The following is a 25,280-nucleotide window of genomic DNA, read 5'->3' on the forward strand; positions in this document are numbered from 1 at the left end:
AGAAATCGTCCAGAAATTGATTAGGCGATAATGTTAAGTTCTGGAAAAACATGCTTTCTATCATAACCGTTGCACTTTGAACATTGAACACTGAAATGTGAGACCATTTTGTTTTGGCAGTTTTGCTCAAAGAATTTTATAATGTGACGGCGCGGCCTATTTAGTGTGGATGAAAAGCTGCAATTCTACGTGGGTCTTCATTTCCTCAACGTGAATTATGCAACAATGCGTAGGACTCAAATTCGGCGAGAAATCTTTTCGCATTATCTTGCGAGTATTCAGATAACGTAAGTTTTTAAAATCAAAATTAAAATTAGATTACATTGTACGTGTTATGGGTTTGTTCATTGTTCATACCAAAAATATTCTACATGTTTTTGGCTGGACAATACATGCCAATTTGAAATTTTTGAATTAGTTAACTACCTACTCAGGACTTATATAACTGAAAAATTGACTTCTGGCTCGGATTCGTGCCTATACTCACAATTTGCTCCCGTTACAGCAAGACAATCCATGCCATAATAAGAAATAGACAGACAACTTCACAAATTGTTAAATTAATGTTGCAGACTACGCAAAACAATGATTGCCTCACTCAACTGAATCAAACTTGAATGGAAATTTGGCAGAACAATACTTGCCAAAACAAAACTAATAATAGTTTTTGTTGATTTTATAGACCACTTAAAGTTACGATTAACTCAACGCAATCTCAGGACATCACTTTGACCAACTGTACAGAAACGACAAAGTACAGAACATGGATGCACACCATCTATGTGTAGAGCACTGTGTCTGTAACAAAATCGAAAACCACGCAAATTACGACCCCCTCTGGTGCCTTGTAAGTCCAATCCAAAATAGGGAGAAGTCTTTTTGAAAATACGATTGTTGTCCCTAATAAATCTGTTGACCTCTTCAACTAGGCGACACAAAAGTATATCATGTATATCGTCTCTGAAGAAACCTCTTAAAGCTGCGGGGGAGAACCTTTCCCATGCTGGTTACACTGATTCAAGTTGATAAATGAATATGGTGGACTTTCCAGAGAAACGCACTTTACGCGACGGGTATGTCTTTCAAAGCCATAAATATGCCTGTGACAGTCTATTACTGTTCTGCATTCCTCGACCTCAAATAAATATAAATTTCCTCTTGCGGTTTCTCTGTCAGGTCGCAAGTACCCAACCAAACATATGAAACATTATCTTTCTGGTACCGAACAATCTTTCTCAAGCGATTGATTATCTACACAAAAATTATACTGGTCCCTGCATCGAGCTCCGGACCTGCACCACCATACGATCTGGTTTTCTATCCAAGATGCTACTTAATCCTTCAAATAATGTCTCTTGCTGTCAGTTGGGAAAGTTCAAGGTGTTCGATTTGTTTTCGTTTTTCAAAATGACACCAATTAACATGTCAACGAGCGGGTCAAATATAAGACGTACCTTCTTCAGCTTCGGTTCTGGTTCTCCATCATGTTGCCTTCTGGTTGGGGAACAATTATCAAGTAATTATATGGTACTACAAACTGCTTTTACTTTTTTTGAATTGTCTCATTCAACTATACATGAATACACATCACATAAATTTCCCAGCAGACGATCAACACAACTACCCAAAACCTTTTCCCCGATCCCGGACTCGTACCCAATTGCAAGGTTGTAATAACGTATTTAGTCCAATAATCCAGACATAAAAAATAGGAATATAACACGTGGCTTTTATGTAAAAACGTTTTCAATCACAAGTAGTTTTCTTTTCGCTCTCAGAATATGCAAATTACGCAAAAGAAAAATCAAAGGACCCAAGATTCTAACAGAAATCAAAAGAATGTAATCCAGGGAGAAAGACCAGACATGGAACACAGACACACACAACAAAAACATCAATTAATCAAATATTCCAAAAGTTCACAATTCCGCTGTGAATTGTTTGCAATATTCAAACTACAGATAAGAAAATGATTTTAATCGCCAGAACATGTATTCATTGTTCCACGTAATCAATAAAAAACATCTGGCTCCCGTCATTCACAAAATAAATGTGTTTTCCATCATGCACTAACTACACATGTAAGGTATGACAAGATAGGCGAAAGTATAATGTTGGCTATTAAAGGGTTTCGAGATATATTATAACTGATCGTGGTCACATACCTGGCCAATTAAATTTTTAATACATTTTTATCAGCTTTGAAAATTGATGGGTATCTTTTTTATTAATATATACATTGAGTTTTATTTAAAATATTTTCTTCGTTCTCAGTTCAGAACTATAATGACATTTAATTATTTAGAATGTATCACGTTAACGGGAACTTAAACTCATACGTTGACACTGAGGTCCGAAAAGCCAATAAAAGTCATAGTGAATTGGTTAACCCTTTAACAGACTAGCGAAAACAAATATAACACATGTTGTATGTTGTAATATTATCCAGACAGCGTATCAAAATTGTGATCAACTGGATAAAAACGAATCAGGCAAATCAAAGCATGGATGTGATCTATCTAATTCGTAAATCAATCAAGCATGCCATGACGTATGTCCTGTTTTCTATCATATAACCTTGATATTCCCTATTTTAGAAATATTTCCGATGGTTTTCTTCCGGATAAATTATGGAAATAGAATTTTATAAATGGCACTCAAATAAAGCAGATGTGTTATATCAGAAAATGGGAAAAGATTAATAAGTGATCTTATTGATTGAGTTTCCTGGTGTTTCAAGTCTTAGTTTCCGATATTTTATTAGGACAATACTGTCTAAAACGATTTTATGAAAAATTTTCTGATACAATATTTATGTATAGTACAAAAAAAAATTAGTAACACTTTTTCATGTAGATCACATCATTCATCACGTGTTTTCTGCTCTTTCAAACTGAATACGCTGACAACTATTGCTTTAATAACGTAAACGTATCGTTAAAATATGATAAAAGCATATGCTCATATTTTTTTTTTTTAAAACTAGGAAGCAAGCCTTCGTTTCTTTACTAAAACTATTTTGAATTTGCTAAACTTTTTTTTCAAGTAAGCACGTTATATCTGAATTGTGTTTTTAAATGTTCACAAAGTGCTGGAATTTTTAATCCACAACATATTTGTCCAGTGTGGTGGACGCATTGTTCATCAAACGGTCCGCATTCCAATGGTAACAAATTGTGCTCCCCTACTTGCTGACCTATTCCTTCATCCTCATGAGGCTGACTTCATAGGTAATCTGATCAGAAAGAAAGCATATCGTTTAGCTGGATTCTTTTATCTCAGTTTCCGCTATATAAATCACGTACTATCTTTAAACAATCCTATTTTTTGGGGATTTGAAACATCATATCTACCCAAAAGAACTTTAGAAAAAGGATACTACAGACACTGTGAAGTCAGCCTCAGATCTTGACCTACACTTAAAAATTGGTGGTAATGGAAAACTATTGACCAAACTTTACAATAAACTTGATCACTTTTCATTCAAAATTCAGAATTTCCTTTAATCTTCGGCAACATCCTTCAGCACTTGCGTATTGAGTGTTCAGATGACAACTCATACATTATGTCAGAGCCGGCTGAAACTATGCAGACTTTTTAAATCGCGCTAGAATTCTAACGGATAGGCTTCTGGAACAGGGTAATGTTGCTACAAGAATGAAGTCATCACTACAGAAGTTTTATGGTCGTCAATCTGCGCCATAGAAACTGATTCAACGTGTCATTGTTTTCCCTACCGCGGACTTGACTTTTTATGAGTAACTCGAATGAATTAAATATTAAGAGGAGTGATTCTTTTTAATATAAATAGACAAAATTTCTTCCTTGTATAATTACAAATTGGATGTCAATTTCCTTGTTCCAGTTATTGGTGGACATATAGAAAATTATCTATCAGGGCAAAACTGTTTGATATATTAAAAGTGAAACATTTTAATTTTTTTCGAAGAAGGATTATCATGCTTTTCATTTTATCATTGCTGTTGGAAGTTTTGATCAAAGGTATATAATTGATTACTCTTACTTTATTACTTTTATTTCACCGCTATGTTTTGAGTTATGGAAAACCCTGTCTATGATCATTTATGATGATTTCAAATATAATCTCGTTTATATTTTTTTTAATGATAATGACCCAGATGAATTGAAAACAATCTTATTACCAAGCTCATGACAACATAAGTTCATATTCAGCAAAGACGTGGTGTCTGATTATAAATGCGCTTTGGATTTAGACTTAAAAAAATGAAAAGTTACGAAGAAATTAATCATGAAGTGGAAAAAAGATATTATTCTGTGTCTTTGTAAAATGTACATCAATCGTTGTTCGTTTTATAGACGGTAAGCTGATGACCTCATTATGAAACAAAAACTTCTAAACATAACGCACTAATGTCTCATCTTTTTATGCCTGCACATTACGTACTAATTGTACAAGCAAATCATTTAAAAAGCAAAAACAAAACAAAAACAAAAATAAAAAAAAAACACGTTTTATTTATCACAACGTTAATTTCGTCAGATTTGCATTAATATGCGCCATGAAAACTGATTTTTTCAACGGGTCATAGTTTTCCATTCCTCGTTTGTCTACCCAGGGCTTGGGGCTTGGCTTTTTTTATGAGCAACTCGGCGGGTATTTCTAGAAAAGCAGAGGACGCTTAGCCTACCAGTACACCTGACCAATGCTCCAGTGGAGTCCGAGGTGCTCATTTGCTTTTGCTACTATGTATGTATGATTTTAGTTAATTTGTGTTCTTTGTTGTGTATGTCTGTTTTCCATGTCTAGTCTTTGCCCTGGATTGCATTCTTTTGATTACAACTATAACCTTGGTTCCCTTGGTTGCTCTTTCAAATTTTCTACTTACAGTTGACGCGAGTTATTTGTATTTGACAAAGCAAGAAATGAACTGGTATGAAAGTTTTTATCGCTGCAAATTAGTTGGCCAAAGTATTGAACAGAATGGTACCTACAGCGGATGGGCAGGAGCAATATATCTTAATACGAATTGGATGACCTTTGAAGGTATGATGAATCAAACCACCTCTTTAACTTTGTTTCCTGTTCGGTTCAAAACGTTAGAGGTACATTAAGATGTCTAATCATGTTTTAAAGATATGAAATAAACATGAGGCAACAAACTTATGAATGAGGTGGTAAGATAACTCTTACAAATCCTTGGAACGTTTCAGCATTTTATATCGATCTCATTTAAGCATCATAGTAGACTTATTCCATTCTGTTTCAAAGGAAAGCATGAAATGTTGAAATTGAATATGATACAAACATATCACTGATTTCAAGAGTTATTTTCCTTACCCCAGGTCTACCTCCCTAAGTTAATAGTTGTCAAATTAAAACGAAAAAAGCCACAACAAAAACAACTTTAGTGAATACTTTAAATTGAATACATTATGAACAAAAAATGCTGTTTAAAGTTTGAAATGAACGTTTATGTTCCTGCCACTGACATTGCATCGAGAATTACTGCTAAAGCTTGCAATTATCAATATAACACTAATATACTAAAATTACATGTCTCTTTTTTTGTATTGTTATTTCATCTGAATGAAATGTATATATTTGGCAAATTCACACATTATCACATGACTGTTCAACGATTTTTAAATTGCAGGTTGCTATTACGTTTATTATTATGGTACTACAAAACACAAAACATTTGACATGTATATCGATGCAAAGACAGCTTGTTCAAATATCTGCAAAGACTATGATCTTTTTGCATATAAGGTATGCACACGCAATAGATGATATCAACTTTCATGCTTTGAAAGATCTTGAGTGTTAAAGCGTACTTGATCAGGCTAACACAATGCTTGTAAGATGCAAATACAAAAATATCAATCACACATATTGCAAAGTTTGATAAACTGTATGCGGGTTTCAAGAGCAACCTCTTATCAGAACCAAATATAGCGGAATACATGTATTTAAATCAAAAATAATTGTAAACAATTAGTAATCAAAGCCATACCCATCGACAAGGTAAGCCAAAGCAATCACAGAAAACTTATACCATGTGCAATTAAAGAAATGAAACATCAGCGTTTTATTTTGAAATGTGTAATACTGTAAATTTTGATAAATATAATAAATAAATGTAATATAGTTCGGGTTCAGACAATTCTGACTGCCAGCAAAAGTTTGAATACTAGTAATAAGAAAGAATTTGATAAACACAAAATGATTTTTATCTACAGATGAGTTATAAAAATATAAAAAATGATAATGCATAGGCAAGTAATATTAAACATTAAACTTTATTATTTCTTATATAACATAATATTTTATATGCGTTACTGCTTTATAAATTACAAAAGCACGATTAGCTAGTTTTTTAATTAACTATCACACACCATAAGGGAAATATCAGACTCCATATTATTAGGTCTTTTAGGGTCAAAATGTTCACAAAATATTCGATATCGTATTACATATAACAATCCCCTTGTTGTTAAAATTTGAAAATAGTTCCGTATAAAATGGAACTGATGACCTGACAAAAAATAAATTTGATCCGGAATCCAATGTGAAAGTCGAATAGCAACTCCTCAAGTTTTTTTTTCGAGGACAGAAAAGAGAAAAAGACAAATGACTGCAGTTTTGATTATATGGCTTGAAAAGTATGATGGACAGAATGACTCTTAAGATTTATGATAAAATATTTTGAAAACATGAAAAAAAGTTTGTATGGTGTATATTAAACATGTATTTGTAACAGAAGGTATTCCGCTTTATAGAACAGAAACTTAAGGGGAGTCATTCAATCTTTTGGGATCCTATTTCTTAATGACACAAAACACTTCCAAAGCTGATGTATCGCTACAGTAAATAGTGAGCTGGTTGATCAAATATTTATGTCCTAATTAACCTAAACCTTCTATATTAAAGGATGACTTAAACAGTATATTATACTTGCAGGAAAATAAATGTGTATGTTACAATACACATGGACATAATGTAAAACTCGATGTGAATACATGTAAAGACAAATGTGTGTGTTCAAATATGCTTTACCATACTGTGTACAGACATTTAAAAGGTAAGAAAACAGATAAATAAGGAATCTGTTCAAGGAATTAGAATAAATAATATCAATGCATGTTAAAATTTATTGTATATTTTCACAAAACTGACATTCAAGTTACATGAAAATCGTTTGTTAAAGTACGAAAACAGCGTTTGGCTTATTTACATACTGTGACTTTGATTGTAAAACAAAAATGTTCTAACATTTACAGTGAGGAATGATTTTCGTGTTATTATCCTAGGCGTGTGTGTGAGTCAGGTCCCCTGCATTTAGGACTTTTTTTTTTCAGAGCAAATTACAAATTATTTGTGGGGTTCGGACGAAGATAACAATTATATAACAAATGGACTGGATAAAATCTGAAACATGATATTTCTGGTTGAAAAGTCACAATGAATTAAAGTCTTAAAGTGTGGATAATCAGTAAAATAATTTGTTTAGCTCTTTGGTAAACACTTGATCTCATGGTTGAATATAGAATTTTAATTCTTATTTGGATATATGTTAAGGAAAGGATAAGCCTGTTCGGGATATGGACCAACAGTTTACATGCTCAGCTAATTTCCCAAGTGATACAAATACAAGGATAATAGTGCTATCAGCTGTAAGTTGCGATGACTGCAATAAATACAAAGGTCAGTTGAAGAATGATATATATATATATATATATATATATATATATATATATATATATATATATATATATATATATATATATATATATATATATATATATATATATATATATATATATATATTTATTTTGAATTACAGTTCGTAGATTTGTTAAAGTAAAGAATGTAGGGAAAACATGTATAAAGCAAATGAAAACAAGCAGTAATAAGAATTGACATGACAGGGTTGCAGCAGGCCCTGACGAAAACCAATTCAAAATCAATTATACATATAAAAAGGACAGAAACCATGTACCTAGTATCTACAATGTACTTTAAAATTAATGAATAAGCATCCGATGCTATAGTGTTTATTATCGAATAAGGGTATTTTATCTTTACCATCATTAAAATTGAAGACAAAATAATACATTTAGAAATTAAATAGTCTACTGAAAATTCTTCTTTTGCGTCCTTTTTATACGTTAATCTCAAATTTGACGACAGTACTAACCTCAATACAAAATATATGACAAACAAACGAGACAAATTTGATTTCAAAATTTTAAATTTCCCTTCTTGTGCTGTAATGTAGCAACTTCCCCCGCATATGGTGTTTTTAGTATATGAGTTAAGGTAAACCAGACCTGGTAGCCACTATTTTGACTACTTAATACGCCAATGTAGCATTATGGACTGTATCCTGGACCAAGGCTATACAAATAAGGCTCATTAGCTGCCTACAATTTTTTTACCCCGATTGTAGATCTTATTAAGATATATTCTGTTTCTTACACATTCATTATTGTTCCTTTTTCATCACCAAGGATTAATATCTTGGGTAATTCCTTCTCATACAATCTTACCTATTCTGACTTGTGGCGACTTTTTGCTGACCGCTCATATTTTACTTTAAAAATGATAATTAACCTTGATGGAACCAGGAGGTTTAGCGCTCTATTAACAATCGGAATTAGCACGTCAGGGCTATTGTGATGGCTTTCAACTTTCGGGTCTTATCTTGAAATTGTTATTTGTTTAGCGTACTTTCATATTTGACTATCCAATTTACGTTTGTCTACAGTGCATCAGTTTTATAATATTGAAATTAATTAAGTTTGAATTAACAAGCACTACAATTGTCTAGACACACGACGTTTTTGTACAAATTATCTAATTAAGATGGTTGAATTCAAATGTTATTTAGAAAAGTGTACCATGATCTTTAGAAAGAAATATTTACAGTGGACTAGCACTTTTTCGCACGGGAAATTGAATAGTAAGTTGAGTTTTTTGTTTCAAAATACTACAAAAAATATAGACAATTAAATTACTACAGGTTGTTCTTTGAAGGGCACAAACATGGCATGTAAAACAAGGAAGTAAACATATTTTCGAAGTGTCTAATGCTTATTGTAAACTTTATATACAATGTAAAGACACACAATGTTATTGTTAAATGTTAAATGTTTAAACAAATATGAATAAATGAAACATCGACGATCTGCATACACAATGTAGCGATCCGAATAAAAGGACAAGACAGAAAAAGTAAGAGAAAAGAAACAAGACCTAATACAAAAAAACTAAAGCTGTTACAATATGAACTTCCACAACAAAAACCGAGAGGGAGTGGCTTCTGGTGCCCCAGAAGGTCAAGCATGTCCTGCTCCTCCAGTAATGAAATAATAATCTGTAATTTGATCAACAATAATGAAAGCAGAAATAAATTTAAGAAAAAACTATTTACTCGACTTTTGAATGTGTGACTTGAACTTTGTTGGTAACGTAGATTTGTTTGTCAAATTGATGATCACCGGAAATTGCCAATTCGACAATTCAAATATTGCCCTAAATTGTGATATAAATGCCGGTGGATGTTGAAACAATCAACATATAGTAAAAAATAAGTATTTTTCTTCAATAAAATACTTATATGTGACCTAGTAATTTAAAAAAAAATATCTAAGATGTTATTGCCATGATGTGTTACAGTACTTGTTTATAATTTAACTATTTTCACATTTAGGTACAATATCAGGAATGAAAAATTTGAACTGTCTACAAGTGCGAATAAACGGTAACAAAATACACAAAATGAGAGAACGGAATTGCGGAGTTCGTAGATATGGTATTTGTGAAGAATCTAGCTCAGGTATTCCTACTAACAAAATTGTATCATTGCTTAGTACAAAGTATATTGACTGTGAAGCCTTTTTTGAAGTTAGAAAAAAATGTTGAAAGAACTTTGTATCAATCATTTTATTCAAAACCTATGCATAACAAATAACCTAAAACACGTTTTAGAATTTTGTATCATCAATGAAGATATAACGATTTCATTTTCATTCAGGCGACACAACAATCTCAGTCACTTCTGTTGTTCAATCAACTGGAACACCAACGTACACAACAATGGACGAGTCAGATGCAGATGTCACAACTAATGCTCTGCTTAGTCAATTTACTATCCCATCAACATTCTTTAAAACAACTTTTGTTCAAACAGAATCTAATGAAAAGGGTGAGTTTTTTTTCTTCTTCAAATGTATCTTTAAGAGAGTGTCGATATAGAAACCGAACAGAGCTTATAATAAAGGTGACACAGAGCAAACATAATCTCAACATCTTTCTCCTAAAAGGTAATTCATTATAAGGTGTGATAGGATAGTTTTTTGTATCATAGGTAAATGATGGCCCTAACAAATTAGTAAACAAATTTCATTGTGTTTTGGTTCCATTGGTTGTAATCTTTCTAGTGTTCCGTATACAATTTACCTCATTCTTATCATAGCAATATATTACAAAACAACATTTTCTAGAAGAGTCTTGGTATGTGAATTCTAACGAATGGGAAATTTTGAAGACAAAATTTAGCATGTTTCACCCACTACACGGGTCTTCAACACACTCTTCAAATAGGCTTCAGGGTTATCTTGCTACACAATTGAAGTCATAAATACAGAAGTTTTATGGTCTTCATCATGAACTCGTGGATCTTTATGGTGTATCCATCTGCACCATGAAAACGGATTTATTCAACGGGTCATAGTTTTCCTTTCCTCGTTTGTCTAACCCGGACTTGACATTTTATGAGCAACTCGGCGGGTGTTTCCAGAAAATCAGAGGACACTTACCCTACCGGTACATCTAGTCCGTGCTCCCATTTTTTTTTTATGTAGTCCGTGTTGCTCATTTACTTTTGTTACTTCGTATGTATGATTTTAGTTACGTTATGTTCCTTGTTGTGTATGTCTGTTTTCCATGTCTAGTCTTTGTTCCTGTATTACACTCTTTTGTTTAGCGCTATTAACTTGGTCCCTTTGATTTCTCTTCATATGTAAAGTGTCTGTTAATTGTGTTTTGATCTGAATATTTTATTGTTCGCCCCGAAGTTGCATGGGCGATCAACAACCCCTTTAAATACAGCATGTTGATTTATTAATGAAACTTATTATAACTTGATACACTGGAATTAGTAAGCTTGCATAACAGTGAAATAAACAAATTTTCAAACAGATTGATTTTATTTTCCAATATAATATTTAAATGAAATTATATCTCTACGATCGATTTTTTGATACCCGACATATTTATATTTGTTTTAGATATTACTGCGGAACCCGAACCAATATCGTCGGAATATCCGGACGAATCAGATTTAAGTTCATTGTCAAATAGAAAACCAACCAGCAGTACTTCGACTATGAATTTGAATGGATCATCTATCACTTATGATCATACAATCACATTTTTATCAGAACATATTCAATCATCTTTTACCTTAAACTCGCAGTCGACTAAGTCCGACAATATCGAAATAATTCCGAATGATACAAGTGATAATTTTACCTCGACACTTAGCGGTGGGTAAAACATTGGTAATCGTCCTTGATCCAAAGGAGGTAGACCTAGGATAAGGGACAAAACTCTTACAAATCATTGGAACGTTTCTATTCAGCATTTGACATCAAACTCGTGCAAGCGTCAAATTAATTTTGACTGATTTCATTCTGTTTCAAATGAAAGCTTGATAGGCTTTCGGGAAATCTTATATGATACAAACATACCCCTGATTTCAAGAGTTATGTCACTTACCCTAGGTCTACCTCCTTAAACGCAATCGTTATTTATGATAATTTAAATTCAAATGATTAAACCATTCTAACAAACAAACGTCACATAATCGTGTTATTTTAGTATTTTGATTTGTTTTTCTTTTTTTCTTAAATGATTATTTCATGGTTTGAAATCTGCAAACTCATTGAATACTAAAAATACTCCACAAACATGTTGCACGCCTATGTATTATTCATTGTTTACTCCTTGAAGGTACGTAATAGGAGTAAATAAAACTTATATCAGTGAGTCATTCCTTTCGATTTCCATTTTTGGAAATACAAACTTCTATTTATGTCACTAATTTATCTATATCGTACTTACTCTGATTTTAATGTATTTCAGTTGCTGTAGCCTGTTGTATATTTCTCATATTCATATTGTTATCTGTTGGATATTACAAGAAAAGGTAAGATCGTTTTAATTTTCAATTCGGTCATGAAAATATTTGATTGTAATTATTGTTAAAATTTCTGTTTTCTTATTGCCAGTGTCAACAAAAATATCAATGATGGCCATCGATCAAACGATGTTTTTTTTCATTTTACATATCTACCTATAACATATTTTCAGGAATTCAAAGGGAACTTTTCAATTCTGTCATGAAAATATTTGATTGTAATTATTGCTAAAGTTTCTGTTTATTTTTTTTTTCTTATTGCCAGTGTCAACAAAAATATCAAGGATGGCCTCGATCAAACGATGTTTTTTTTTATTTTACATATCTACATATAACATATTTTCAGGAATTCAAAGGGAATTTCTGAAATACGTCCAACTGGGATGAAGTGCTATTTTGATCCGAATAATGTGAATGACATTGACGAAGAAGATTCTTCGAGGCAGCAAAAAAGAAACTCAATTTACTCGTTTGCTTGTCCTGAAGCTAACTATGAATACAACTATTCAACCGACCGTTCTTCCAATCAAGACAGTATACAAGATGCATCAAATGGCGAATATAATACATTGAATTTTACATTGCGCAATCAATGTGACAATAAAGAGCCCGTGTTGATAGAACCAGCATGTAAAATGCAGAAGAAAGCAAATAAAACAATAAAATCTGTAAATAAACTTCAGCCGCTATTTGAACCTAACTTTAAGAAAGATAAAGATATAGCGTACTCGTCGATACCAATCCGACTTCTAGATGTTATTTATGATATCCCGAAAGATACTGTAGAAAATAAAACAGACACAGGAAACGAACACAGTAAATTGGTAGACCATACGATCACGACGCTGAAATCACAGTATTGCTTTGGAAGTGAAAACGACGATTCAAATATATTTTACACGAACACACACCATTCATTAATTTGTAAATCAAATGACGTGGTCGTCAAATCACTTCAACATAAAAATGTAGATGATAAAGGAAACGATGACATTTATGAGTTTGCCTCAATACCATGTGATTAAGATGGGTTAAACATGTTTATAGATGTGTTTATAGGAAAAACAACTGTTGTCTTATTAAAAAATTATATTATTTTTTTTCTTTTGCAATGTACACTAAATATAGAAACAAATGTGTTCATACATTTAACTGTATATAATCTTGATGTATAATTGCTTAATAAAGCCATTTTTGGTTTTCATTGTATTGGACTACATAAATTGTAAGATTATCGCATGGTCGAGTAAATCTAATTGTGAATTTTTATACATGAATATGATATGATTTTTCTATGATGGAAGAGATGATTAGTTTTTTTTTTTTTTCATTTAATTACATTTTAGCTACATGTAAAAGACAAAGCATGTGTATTTTGATGAATGTATTTTTCTAGAAACTTCATTTATCAGTGAATAGATAGCAAAATGTACGTACTCCCGTTTTATTGTGAGAGTCATGCACGGATAAAAAAACAAAGAAAGGACACACATGTTATGTTGAATACCTGAATGATAAGGTTAATCTTCTTTTCTAAAGGTGAAATGATGCTTTTGTGTTATGCGCTCAAAGTTTGAAATATGTTTTTTTTTATTTCAATATCTAAAACATTTTTTGGTCAAATATCTTTAGATTTTCTTCGCCATGTCATTCTTTGCAGTATGGTAGTTCACCGGGCTATCGCGGATATTTACATTGACCGTGCCAGAACTTCCCCGAGCTGTGTCGTTGACATGATCGAGGAACTTTACAGAGCTCTGTTTATGCTACCACTAGAAAAAATGCGTACCTGTAACATATAGTCACAATGTTAAATGCACATTTCACTTATCTTACTGTTGATAGATGTACAATATGTACATGATAATGCTGTTTTATTCTAGATAAATAAATATAATAAATAAGTTACAAAATGTGACAGAAAAAAAAGAAATAAAAGAAAATAAAAGAGTTCTATGATGTGGCTCCACTTTGGACCCCAATAACCTGTAAATGCTAAACTCTTTGTACTATCTCATTCTAATTCGCCTTTCAACAGATTTGAATAGAAAAATATTCAAAATTGAATGCAAAATAAGTGTTCGTAACCTCATATATTTTACCCTTTTTTCATTTTATTTATTTTAATATTTTTGAACATTTTTTTCAAATATTAAGCATGTTGAGTATGCTTGTTTCAACCATTGTATATTGATGTGTCATGACCATTTATTGTAAATATGTTGGTACAATAAATGTTTTTATTTGTACAACCAAACTAAAAGTACCTTACCTAATAATCAGTAATAATCCTTTAATTGTTCTATTTTCCTTCGATTAGTTATGTCTTTGTCCCAGTTTCTATGTTCAATGATGAATGTGCAAATATACTTGTTTGTATGGCATATCAAAATAATGCGATGATTTGCAGGTCCTCTTCTATCACCACAGTTAATAGGCTGTCTTCGATGTTCCTTCATATACTCATTGTAATCCAGTGAAGTCAAAAACAGTGAAATATAATGTCCATTTGTGCATGCATGTAAAAACCTACATGTGATATACTGTTTATGAATATCGAAAATATATAAACAAGACTTTTCCCTTTACTAAAAGGCATTTATAAAATGATCGGTCCTTTATATACTTAGGAACGAAGCACATCCAGACTAATAATTTGCAATACATTCATTTTCTCTGATTCGGAATATAAGAACACATTTCAATTCATGTCAGTAGAAACCTATGAATAAGTCTTTAAAACTAAAAAAAAATAGGCATTTTAGGGGGAATACATGTAGAGGGGAAAGAAACGTATTCCAGTGCACTGGACTACATCGTACCAATACTTAACTCGTCCCATACATGTGGTTTCTAATAAAGTTATAATCAATAAGTTTTATACGTCCAGCTGTGTTTAATTGATTCGAAATAAATTATTTCTGTACTTTTGATATAAAATTTGAATAGAAATATTATATATCTTGCGTTATGGCTGCAGAAATCGCTTAAGAATTGTCCCATTATTACCGAAAATACCTCTATTTTACATGTTGAAAAACAATATGAAAATATTAAATGTCCAGCATCAAACTTTACAGCATATGAATATAATACAGTTCCGACCTTTTGATAACAACAATGATAGTTTGTAAGCGTTATTTTAGCTTGTATATACTTTTTACTTATCAATGTCAAGTCGTATGAAAATTGTCTTCTATTTTCGGAAACTTGGCACACAGCCAATTTTTACATAAGGCCAAATGAGTGACTATTATCCACTTCTATAATAAATTTAACAATTTCACATAATTTTTGTCACTTCACGCAACAAAGCAGACATTGATAAGTGATGAATGTGATCCAAATCTGACCATGAAACCCGGCACATCATTAAAGGAATGCCCCTAATATCTAAAATCGGCTGTTACTGAAAATAAAACAAAGTCTGGTCATTATCATATGCATTTCTGGAAATATCTTAAGACCTTCTTTCATTCCTAATATAAAATTTACAGCAATTCCAAAATGACTATCGGACGATTTGTCCAGTTTTGCATGATTTTCACATAGACAGGCTCTTAACAGCAAATGGTTAATGCACGTTATGGCCCAGGTTATATGGTAATACAAAAGAGCATTCTACAAAACTGTTGTTTAAATTTACAGGTAGCGGAGAAACATTTACATGTAAAAAGTGTCTAACTGCACCTTGTACTTCCCAGAGATAGTTTTGGTCGGTTTGTCATTGGGTATATAAAGATATACATCTTACAGCTTTTTTTATAAATCACATAAATGGAACAACAATTTCATTCTACCTGTGTATTCTCCTTATAAGGCCATTAGATAAAGCTCGATCTCCATTAAGGGGGTTTCCCTTGTGTGCTTTCTTTCAGCTGGCAGATTCAAGATCACTGACTGTAAATTTACAAATCACTTTTTAACAATAAAATCAGAACAAAAGAGCTAAAACGTGCTCGGCGGAACTACTTTTTTCTGGTATGCGTAAATTAATCATGGCCGCCACCATAGGTTCGATATAAACAAATTGCGATTGCGTATCCGGTTAATCTTTTTTTTTTTTTTTCGCTGTTTTGTTTCGTTTTCACCTGAATGAAATAAAAGATTTTATGTAAACCAAATAATGATTTTGTTTGTATTTTTTTCACCGTCATATACATTGCAAATCCCAAATCTCGTTCAGATTTGATTCATTATCAGTTTGCAAACGACTTCCCCTGTAATTTCAGTCATGTCGGACTCGGAGCCAGAGTGTCCGTCACAATTGAACATAAACAGGTCTCCACTTAAAGAAATCGAATCATTCTAATATGATAAAACTCTTGAAGAGACAAATGACCAGGAGACTGTTATGGTCTTGGATTTTTTACTGCCTAAACCCCAAGATAATGAATCAGAGGAACACTACATTATATATCTGCCCATACAACTGCCTCCTCTTCTTCAAAATCTCAAACAAATATTTCAAATCCCAAAGAAACTAGTGCACAAATTTCACCCCTGAACTCTACAGCCATATACCAAACAGAAACAAGTCAGCTTCCACCTTCCTCGCGAAATTCAAAACTTTAATGCTCTTAAAATCGACTTTTCAACATTCAAAATATTTGTATTAATTGTTCATTTTACTTATTTGTCTCTTGGAATTAAATAAAGTTTTATACGTTGCTTATTTTCTTTAAACAGCTTTGACGGATTATATGGTGTGGATTGAATTTCAATATTTACTGAGTCATGCGCCATGCATATTAATTTTTTTCTTCGGGTTTAACGATCGGGGCTCCTCAGGGGATATGCATTTTAAAATTTTATTTTAAAAATGTGCTGACGCACAAAACTATTAATACAACAGGATAAAAACAATATAAGTACATTGTCGAAAATTATTGAAGATATGTGTATTCGGCTTGGAACGGAAGAAATAGTTCGGCGGAGCCTCGCATTTCCTACCCGTTCCGTCGCCTCATCTTCAATAATGTTCGACAATGTACCTATATTGTATATATCTTGTGTTGAATATTTCATCACATTATATATTATTATTTTCTTATACAATTTATTTTTTTTTAATCTGAGTAAAATGTTTGCAATTATTATTTGTGATTTTCGTGAAAATAGGTCCAGAACGAGGAAATCATAAAACGGATGCTGTTTTTTTTTTATCTAACATCATTGGGATGGGATTATACGATTCCCCGAAACGAGCAATCACAAAAATAGTCTAAATTTAAATAGTAGAAATAGTTTGACCTGGCAAAAAAACGGTTTTTTAGACGAATGCAGCAATAATTAACAGAAATTAATATTGTAATTAATGTTTGATGAGATAACTAGGTACCCGTGCACGGATGTCATAAAGTATACATACTACTTAAAAAACAAAAGATGTTATCAGATTTAATGTATGGATCGGATAGCAAAAAAAAATCCATGCGTTTTTTTCTCAGCATGACATATTTTCTTAAATAACAAGATGTTTTAATAGCTCCAAACACCATTGCATAGTGTTTATTTCCTGTTACTAGCGCTTGTAATTGTTCTCGCATTAACATTCCTTCGACACCTATGGAGTTTTCATATCAAAACTCAAATGTTATGCCAGAGCATGCCGTACCTACGCAGACGTTTTGTATCGTAATAGAATTCTTACTATTAGGATTTTGGAGCAGACATATGTTGATTGAAGTCATCACTACATAAGTTTTGCGATCGTCATGAAATCGTTGATCGTTACGGTGCATCCATCTGAAAGCGGATTTACTAAACGTGTGATATATTTCCTTTTCTACGCGGGACTTTACTCTTATGAGCAACTCAGAGGGTGTTTCTAGAAACGCAGAGGACGCTTACCCTACTAGTGCAACTGTTTGATGCTCCTAGTTTAAGTGGTGGAGTCATAGTTGCTCATTTACTTTTCTTCCTTTGTATGTTTTATTGTAGTTATTTTATGTTATTTGCTATGTTTGTCTATTTTCGAGGTCTGGTCTTTGTCCCTGGATTACATTCTTTTGATTTCCACTAGAATCTTGGTTCCCTTAATTAATCTTTCACTGTTGCCACTAATGAAAACGTTGTTTTTTATATTCAAATATCTATTTGCAGCATAAGATTCTAATAATAAATTAATGTTTAAACCGTTTTTATCCGTTTCGTAAACAGTTATCATTATTCATATAGCTAATATCCTGCATTGTGCAGTTGTTTGTATTTATTGTGAAGTTAACAATAAGTTTTATTTTATATTCATATTTTGATCCTAGTTCTATGAATATATGTTTTAAAGCATGTAGTAACACTTATAGTTATCCTAAAATAAGATGTGTTTTTAGAAAATAAGTCGGTTTAAGGTAAAAATAACTTGTATAAATCGCGATGACGTGATATGTTTACACATTCACTTAACATATGCAAAAATGGCCGATAACATATAAATAAACCAGTTTCTTTTTCATTTCAATACAAAACATTTTCTTTTTCTGTTTTTTAATAGTTTTGTTTTGTTTTTTGTTTATCACCACATTAATTATCATCTTCATATGAGTTTTCTTTCCTCCCCATTCAAGGTCGAGATATATATATATTTTTTTTTTGTATTTAGGTTATTGAGCTTAATATATATACCATTCTGATCTGCATTTTCAAGATATATTAGATTTAAATTTCCGGTGTAAAAAATGGGCACGTTCAGTCCGGCAGCCATTTTGAAAAAAAATTGAAAAGAATTTTTCGAAGTTCTGCATTATTTGAAAAGTAGTTATAACTTAATGATAAGTTTCATCTAAATTGGATGAGTCACATTTGAGAAAAAAGGGCGGACAATTTCAAGATGTTTTTTTTTATGACAGGAGAATTAAAATAATAATAATAATAATAATAATAATAATAATAACAACAAGATGAAATACCGTAAAAAAATAATAATAAAAAAAAATAAAATAAAACAATAAGTTTCCAGCACTTCGTGGTCGGCTACTTAAATGCAAAGGCGCAATAATGTTATACACAAGGATATACGAAAAAATATAAAGTGCTACTTGTTTTAATCGTTTTCTGATATTGAATTTCCTGTCGCACGCATTGCTTGTTTTGATTATCATAAACAAAGCAATCCTTTAATTTTTAGGTACAATCCTTCTAGATACATGTACCTTAGCAACACCTGACGAGAACAAGATAACGACAAGTATCATTACGATCGATTGTTTGTACAGTTTAATTGACATCAAAAGCATTTAAAACTTAAATCAGGTGGTAAGATAAGTATACGGGACATACATTAAGCCTTCGCAAATAAAGTCCATTTGACTCTGCTTGTCTGAGACATAGTTAATACAATGTAAAGACAGTAGACTTTTGTTTACTGGTTTCGATGCGTTTTTGTCGACTCACCAGGTATTATGTTAATGACCTTTATTTGCAAGGTAGGTGGCATCATGGAAAATCGATAAAATAATAGCAGGATTAAGTTAATCACTATTTCGAGATAAAAATTACGCAAATATATATTCATCAGTAAGTCATGTGTAATTCATAAGTACACTTATGTTACCAAAAACTATCATGATTTGGGAAAAAAATTGAAAATGTTAAAAATGTGTTCCTTTTGCTAGTGCATTTTTTGCAATTACATGTTTTTTTTATCAGTTTACATTGTTCATTGTAAAACAATTATTATCATTAACCTTGAATTTTTTTTTTATTTTAAGATAACCATTTCAATAATGATTTCAACGAATAATACTGTCTTTTAACAGATATATTGATGTATTAAACAAGAAAAACATGATAACAAACGAAACCGGGAACTGCAAAAGGTCAAAAGACAAAGTACATATGAAGAGCAATATGACCTAAACAATTAAAAATAAACTTGAAAAAGTTTTTATTTCTCTTTGACCTCATAATCAGATAAAATGTTTTAAATTTTGAGTTTGAACTATATTTCTGTCTATCTAAAAACAATGGAAAGGCGGGAATCGGAGAACCCCCATAAGAGACGAGCGAAATGGAAAATAAATGCCATGCGACGTAAAGATTGTAAACAAAAATTAACACTAAATCAACTGGCGTAAAATAAAGAAGCGTAAACCATAGGGTATGATATTAGTGTAGAATACAAAAAAAAATAGCTTGTGTATGATCCATGATTTAGAGTTAAACAAATGATAACAGGAAAACAATTCTACGAATTCGACGAAACTTTGCAATTTCCCCATCTCTTTTACTCTTACATATTATACGTATTTAAAATCAAATACACTCGTATTACCTATCCTTTATTCAATCCATCTGAATAGTCAAAATGCATTAATCGTTTATAAGCGTGGTGAAATCCCTGATTTAATTGTGACTGAAAAAACGCCATCCTTTTTTGAGTTGTTCTAAGATGTAGCAGTCTGTATGATACATGTAAACCTTTTATTATTGGCTAACATTTACTTTCCTAGTTATGTATTCGTATCAAAAACAACAAAACGTTGATGTTGCCATTCGGTCGGATCGCACCATATCCCTTTGATAGGGCCCAGTTGCTAACATTGCCTGTTATTTCTTTTTTTTACTGTGATATTTCGCCTATATTTTCTTTTATTTTTTTTATACCAGACACTTTCAAAAAGTATTTATATAATTGATTCATATTATTAGTTTGTTATTTCGCTTTTGTTGACTTTGCGTTAAGATAGGTATTTACTGATCTGAATCATGATAGTGTGGGTTACTGGTTTGTTTGTAAATCAAAGAAATGTCCTTGTCTCGGTTATTTAAATGTTACTTTTTTCTTCAAAATAGGAAGAAAATAAAGATTTGCTTGCCTTAATGTTATATCTGTGCATATAATACAATCAAAAATAAATTAAGTCAACAAACAATAACTAAGTTAATGATATATTTTTTCATGTTTTCTAATTGTATACTGTAAATCTATTAACTTGCGGTTTTGCTAATTTTCGCGGATTCTGTCTAGTGAACATATTCGTGGTTATCAATTTTCGCGGTTTCTAAACACGATAAGCGTTATACAGCACTAAAACTCAATTTTCACGTGTACTATTTTTCGCGGTTTTCTGTCCACTGCGAAAATAGCGAAAATTAGTACACCGCAAATAAAAATAGTTCGTTCATAGTATATAACTTCATTTCCCGCAGTCGATATGCATTTTTACCTTTAAAAATCAATGTCAGACTCCATAAGCAAGTTCCGAAGGTCTTTTTCATAGTGTATAAGTCATTTCATCAAGATATTGTATAGTAAGTGCTTGGAATTTCAAAATAGCAAATAACTTTGTTTGTAATTTTGTTAATATACATCACCTTTCGAATTTGAGAAATACATGCTCTTTCTGATAAGATAATGAGTTCAATATGACATGGGAACAAAACAAAATGACAGGATACAATTTACTGTACATGTGAGTCGCCCATATCACATCATTTGTGCGATATTTACTATTTCTTGTTTATTTGTCTTCATATTAACAAAATTCCATAAAGAAGATATTACGTTGGTACAACTGGTTACAGGGATTTTTCTATGCATCGGAAGTGATAGCCAATCAGCTTATCATTCGGTTACTCATTGTTCATATTGAATTACGTGATCATTTCAGCTGCACGGAAACCAGCAAACCAAAAAAAAGTGCCGTAGGGTGTCATAACCGGGTATTTTAAGAGTAATAAAGGGAACCAAGATTCTAGTGGAAATCAAAAGAATGTAATCCAGCGAGAAAGCAACAAAAATAAATGAGCAACTCGAACCAGGTGCACTGTTAGGATAAGCGTCCCCTGCTTTACTAGAAAAAAAAAAAACATGCCGAGTTGCTACAAAAAGTCACGTCCAGGATAGAAGAAAAACTGACACATTGAACAAATCGGATCTCATGGTGCATAATGAATACAAAGCAACGATTCACTATTTCATGATGATGACCAAACAATATCTGTAGTGATGACTTCTATTTTGTAGCAACAAGAAGCGAAATAGTAAGAAATCTAACACGATACAAAAAGTCTGCGGAGCTAGGGCAAGCTCTGACATAACATTTGAGCAGTGATATGAAAACTCCATATGCAGGTGCTAACGGTATGTGTCCACTGATAACAAAAACAGTTGACAATACGGAATGAAAACACATTGCGATTGTCTTGTCCTTTGATCAATGCAATACAAACAATCAAAATACAAAATAACAAGTTCTTTGCAAAAACTACATGTGTGGGTATAGGATATATATAAAACCACCAAGTCAAAAAAACAAGATGTACTGAAATTCTCGTCGAACTTGTTTTTCCTTTGTTTGTATAGTTTAGCTTAACACAAATAGTGATAATAATTTTTGATGAGTCTAATGACTACAAAAGGACACGATTTTCCCATGGTCGTTTCAATAATGCAAACACAAATTTATTATATACGATAGTGGTATGTGATGAACAAGGCATCAAGGAGAATATAGAGCATAAGTGATTAAAAAAAGTTTGAAAAAAAGTTTGAAATCTTTTCTGGGAGTAAATATTAGAATCATTGTATTGCATCAAGTGTTTGTTTCTTTATTTGTTGGGGTTTAACGTCCGAGCAGCAATAGCGTTGATCAAGTGACTTCAGTTTTACAAGTACAGAGTAAATGCATGAATATATAAGTACAGGGTATCCTTCGCTTTCATTCGTACACTGTCCTATACGCATCAACTTGCACTTCTCATTTTTGATATTTATTAATGGGATGTTTTGTTTGTTCATTACTATCTTTTTTAAATATTATGCGTGGACATTTAGGTGTCATATTTTCATTGACATGTTGATCATTATTTCAGCATACATGAAAATGCATGGTAACTTCTAAATTGGTTCGAGTTATTTCTAAAACAAATGGGCTTTTTTTTATATTATGATTAAAAGAAATTGCTTTTTGCATTTTATACAATTATTTTGGACGTATTTAATTAAACATTTTTTGTGTTGAAATGTACATATATTGAATCTCAACTCGCATTACACATTTATTAGCCTGATTATGTAAGAATGTTGAAAATATCAAAATCTTCCGGGTTTAATATGATTGGTGTAATCAAAATTTCTTCAGTTTATGAAAAGTAAGCAAACACTTTCTTTAAATAGACATAGATAAAGAACCATTATAGATGACATTTCAATTTAAACTCGTTAATCAGGTGTTATTGACTTTCTGGTGACAAGTTTATAAACTATATCCGTTTATATTTTCAAATAAGGAACTGTTTTGCATTTGAGTCATTTGTGTGGACACTGTAAAATGTTTATTATTTTAAAAATAAACTGAACGCGTATATATATCTTTTGATTACACATTTCGGGCTGAATTATGTCAAAGGTAATAAGACTGGAGACTTTTTGTTGAATGTGCTGCAGTAGTAAAAACTGTGCTCGTTTAAATACTTTAAATGCTTTTATACTCAAAAAGCTCCATACCTAGATTTACTAAACGTGTGATATATTTCCTTTTCTACGCGGGACTTTACTCTTATGAGCAACTTAGAGGGTGTTTCTAGAAACGCAGAGGACGCTTACCCTACTAGTGCAACTGGTTGATGCTCCTAGTTTAAGTGGTGGAGTCATAGTTGCTCATTTACTTTTCTTCCTTTGTATGTTTTATTGTAGTTATTTTATGTTATTTGCTATGTTTGTCTATTTTCGAGGTCTGGTTTTCGCCTATATTTTCTTTTATTTTTTTTATACCAGACACTTTCAAAACGTATTTATATAATTGATTCATATTATTAGTTTGTTATTTCGCTTTTGTTGACTTTGCGTTAAGATAGGTATTTACTGATCTGAATCATGATAGTGTGGGTTACTGGTTTGTTTGTAAATCAAAGAAATGTGCTTGTCTCGGTTATTTTAATGTTATTTTTTTCTTCAAAATAGGAAGAAAATAAAGATTTGCTTGCCTTAATGTTATATCTGTGCATATAATACAATCAAAAATAAATTAAGTCAACAAACAATAACTAAGTTAATGATATATTTTTTCATGTTTTCTAATTGTATACTGTAAATCTATTAACTTGCGGTTTTGCTAATTTTCGCGGATTCTGTCTAGTGAACATATTCGTGGTTATCAATTTTCGCGGTTTCTAAACACGATAAGCGTTATACAGCACTAAAACTCAATTTTCACGTGTACTATTTTTCGCGGTTTTCTGTCCACTGCGAAAATAGCGAAAATTAGTACACCGCAAATAAAAATAGTTCGTTCATAGTATATAACTTCATTTCCCGCAGTCGATATGCATTTTTACCTTTAAAAATCAATGTCAGACTCCATAAGCAAGTTCCGAAGGTCTTTTTCATAGTGTATAAGTCATTTCATCAAGATATTGTATAGTAAGTGCTTGGAATTTCAAAATAGCAAATAACTTTGTTTGTAATTTTGTTAATATACATCACCTTTCGAATTTGAGAAATACATGCTCTTTCTGATAAGATAATGAGTTCAATATGACATGGGAACAAAACAAAATGACAGGATACAATTTACTGTACATGTGAGTCGCCCATATCACATCATTTGTGCGATATTTACTATTTCTTGTTTATTTGTCTTCATATTAACAAAATTCCATAAAGAAGATATTACGTTGGTACAACTGGTTACAGGGATTTTTCTATGCATCGGAAGTGATAGCCAATCAGCTTATCATTCGGTTACTCATTGTTCATATTGAATTACGTGATCATTTCAGCTGCACGGAAATCAGCAAACCAAAAAAAGTGCCGTAGGGTGTCATAACCGGGTATTTTAAGAGTAATAAAGGGAACCAAGATTCTAGTGGAAATCAAAAGAATGTAATCCAGCGACAAAGCAACAAAAATAAATGAGCAACTCGAACCAGGTGCACTGTTAGGATAAGCGTCCCCTGCTTTACTAGAGAAAAAAACATGCCGAGTTGCTACAAAAAGTCACGTCCAGGATAGAAGAAAAACTGACACATTGAACAAATCGGATCTCATGGTGCATAATGAATACAAAGCAACGATTCACTATTTCATGATGATGACCAAACAATATCTGTAGTGATGACTTCTATTTTGTAGCAACAAGAAGCGAAATAGTA

General features: G+C 31.8%; 1 protein-coding gene across 1 annotated transcript; it reads left to right on the plus strand.

The window, feature by feature from the left end:
• The first annotated feature begins 3,871 nt into the window (after nt 1-3,871).
• Nucleotides 3,872-13,283, plus strand: LOC148610361 (uncharacterized). The gene is made up of 11 exons (XM_088542883.1): nt 3,872-4,002; nt 4,871-5,026; nt 5,637-5,752; nt 6,944-7,064; nt 7,562-7,687; nt 8,874-8,945; nt 9,696-9,821; nt 10,020-10,190; nt 11,275-11,532; nt 12,131-12,194; nt 12,532-13,283. The coding sequence occupies exons 1-11, from the start codon at nt 3,960-3,962 to the stop codon at nt 13,208-13,210; spliced, it is 1,932 nt and encodes a 643-aa protein (XP_088399009.1). The 5' UTR covers nt 3,872-3,959; the 3' UTR covers nt 13,211-13,283.
• The last annotated feature ends 11,997 nt before the right edge of the window (nt 13,284-25,280 follow it).

Source organism: Perna viridis, chromosome 8 (genome assembly GCF_037379345.1).
Source record: "Perna viridis isolate PV_CMFRI_1.1 ecotype Kerala chromosome 8, ASM3737934v1, whole genome shotgun sequence".
In the NCBI taxonomy this organism is placed as follows: domain Eukaryota; kingdom Metazoa; phylum Mollusca; class Bivalvia; order Mytilida; family Mytilidae; genus Perna; species Perna viridis.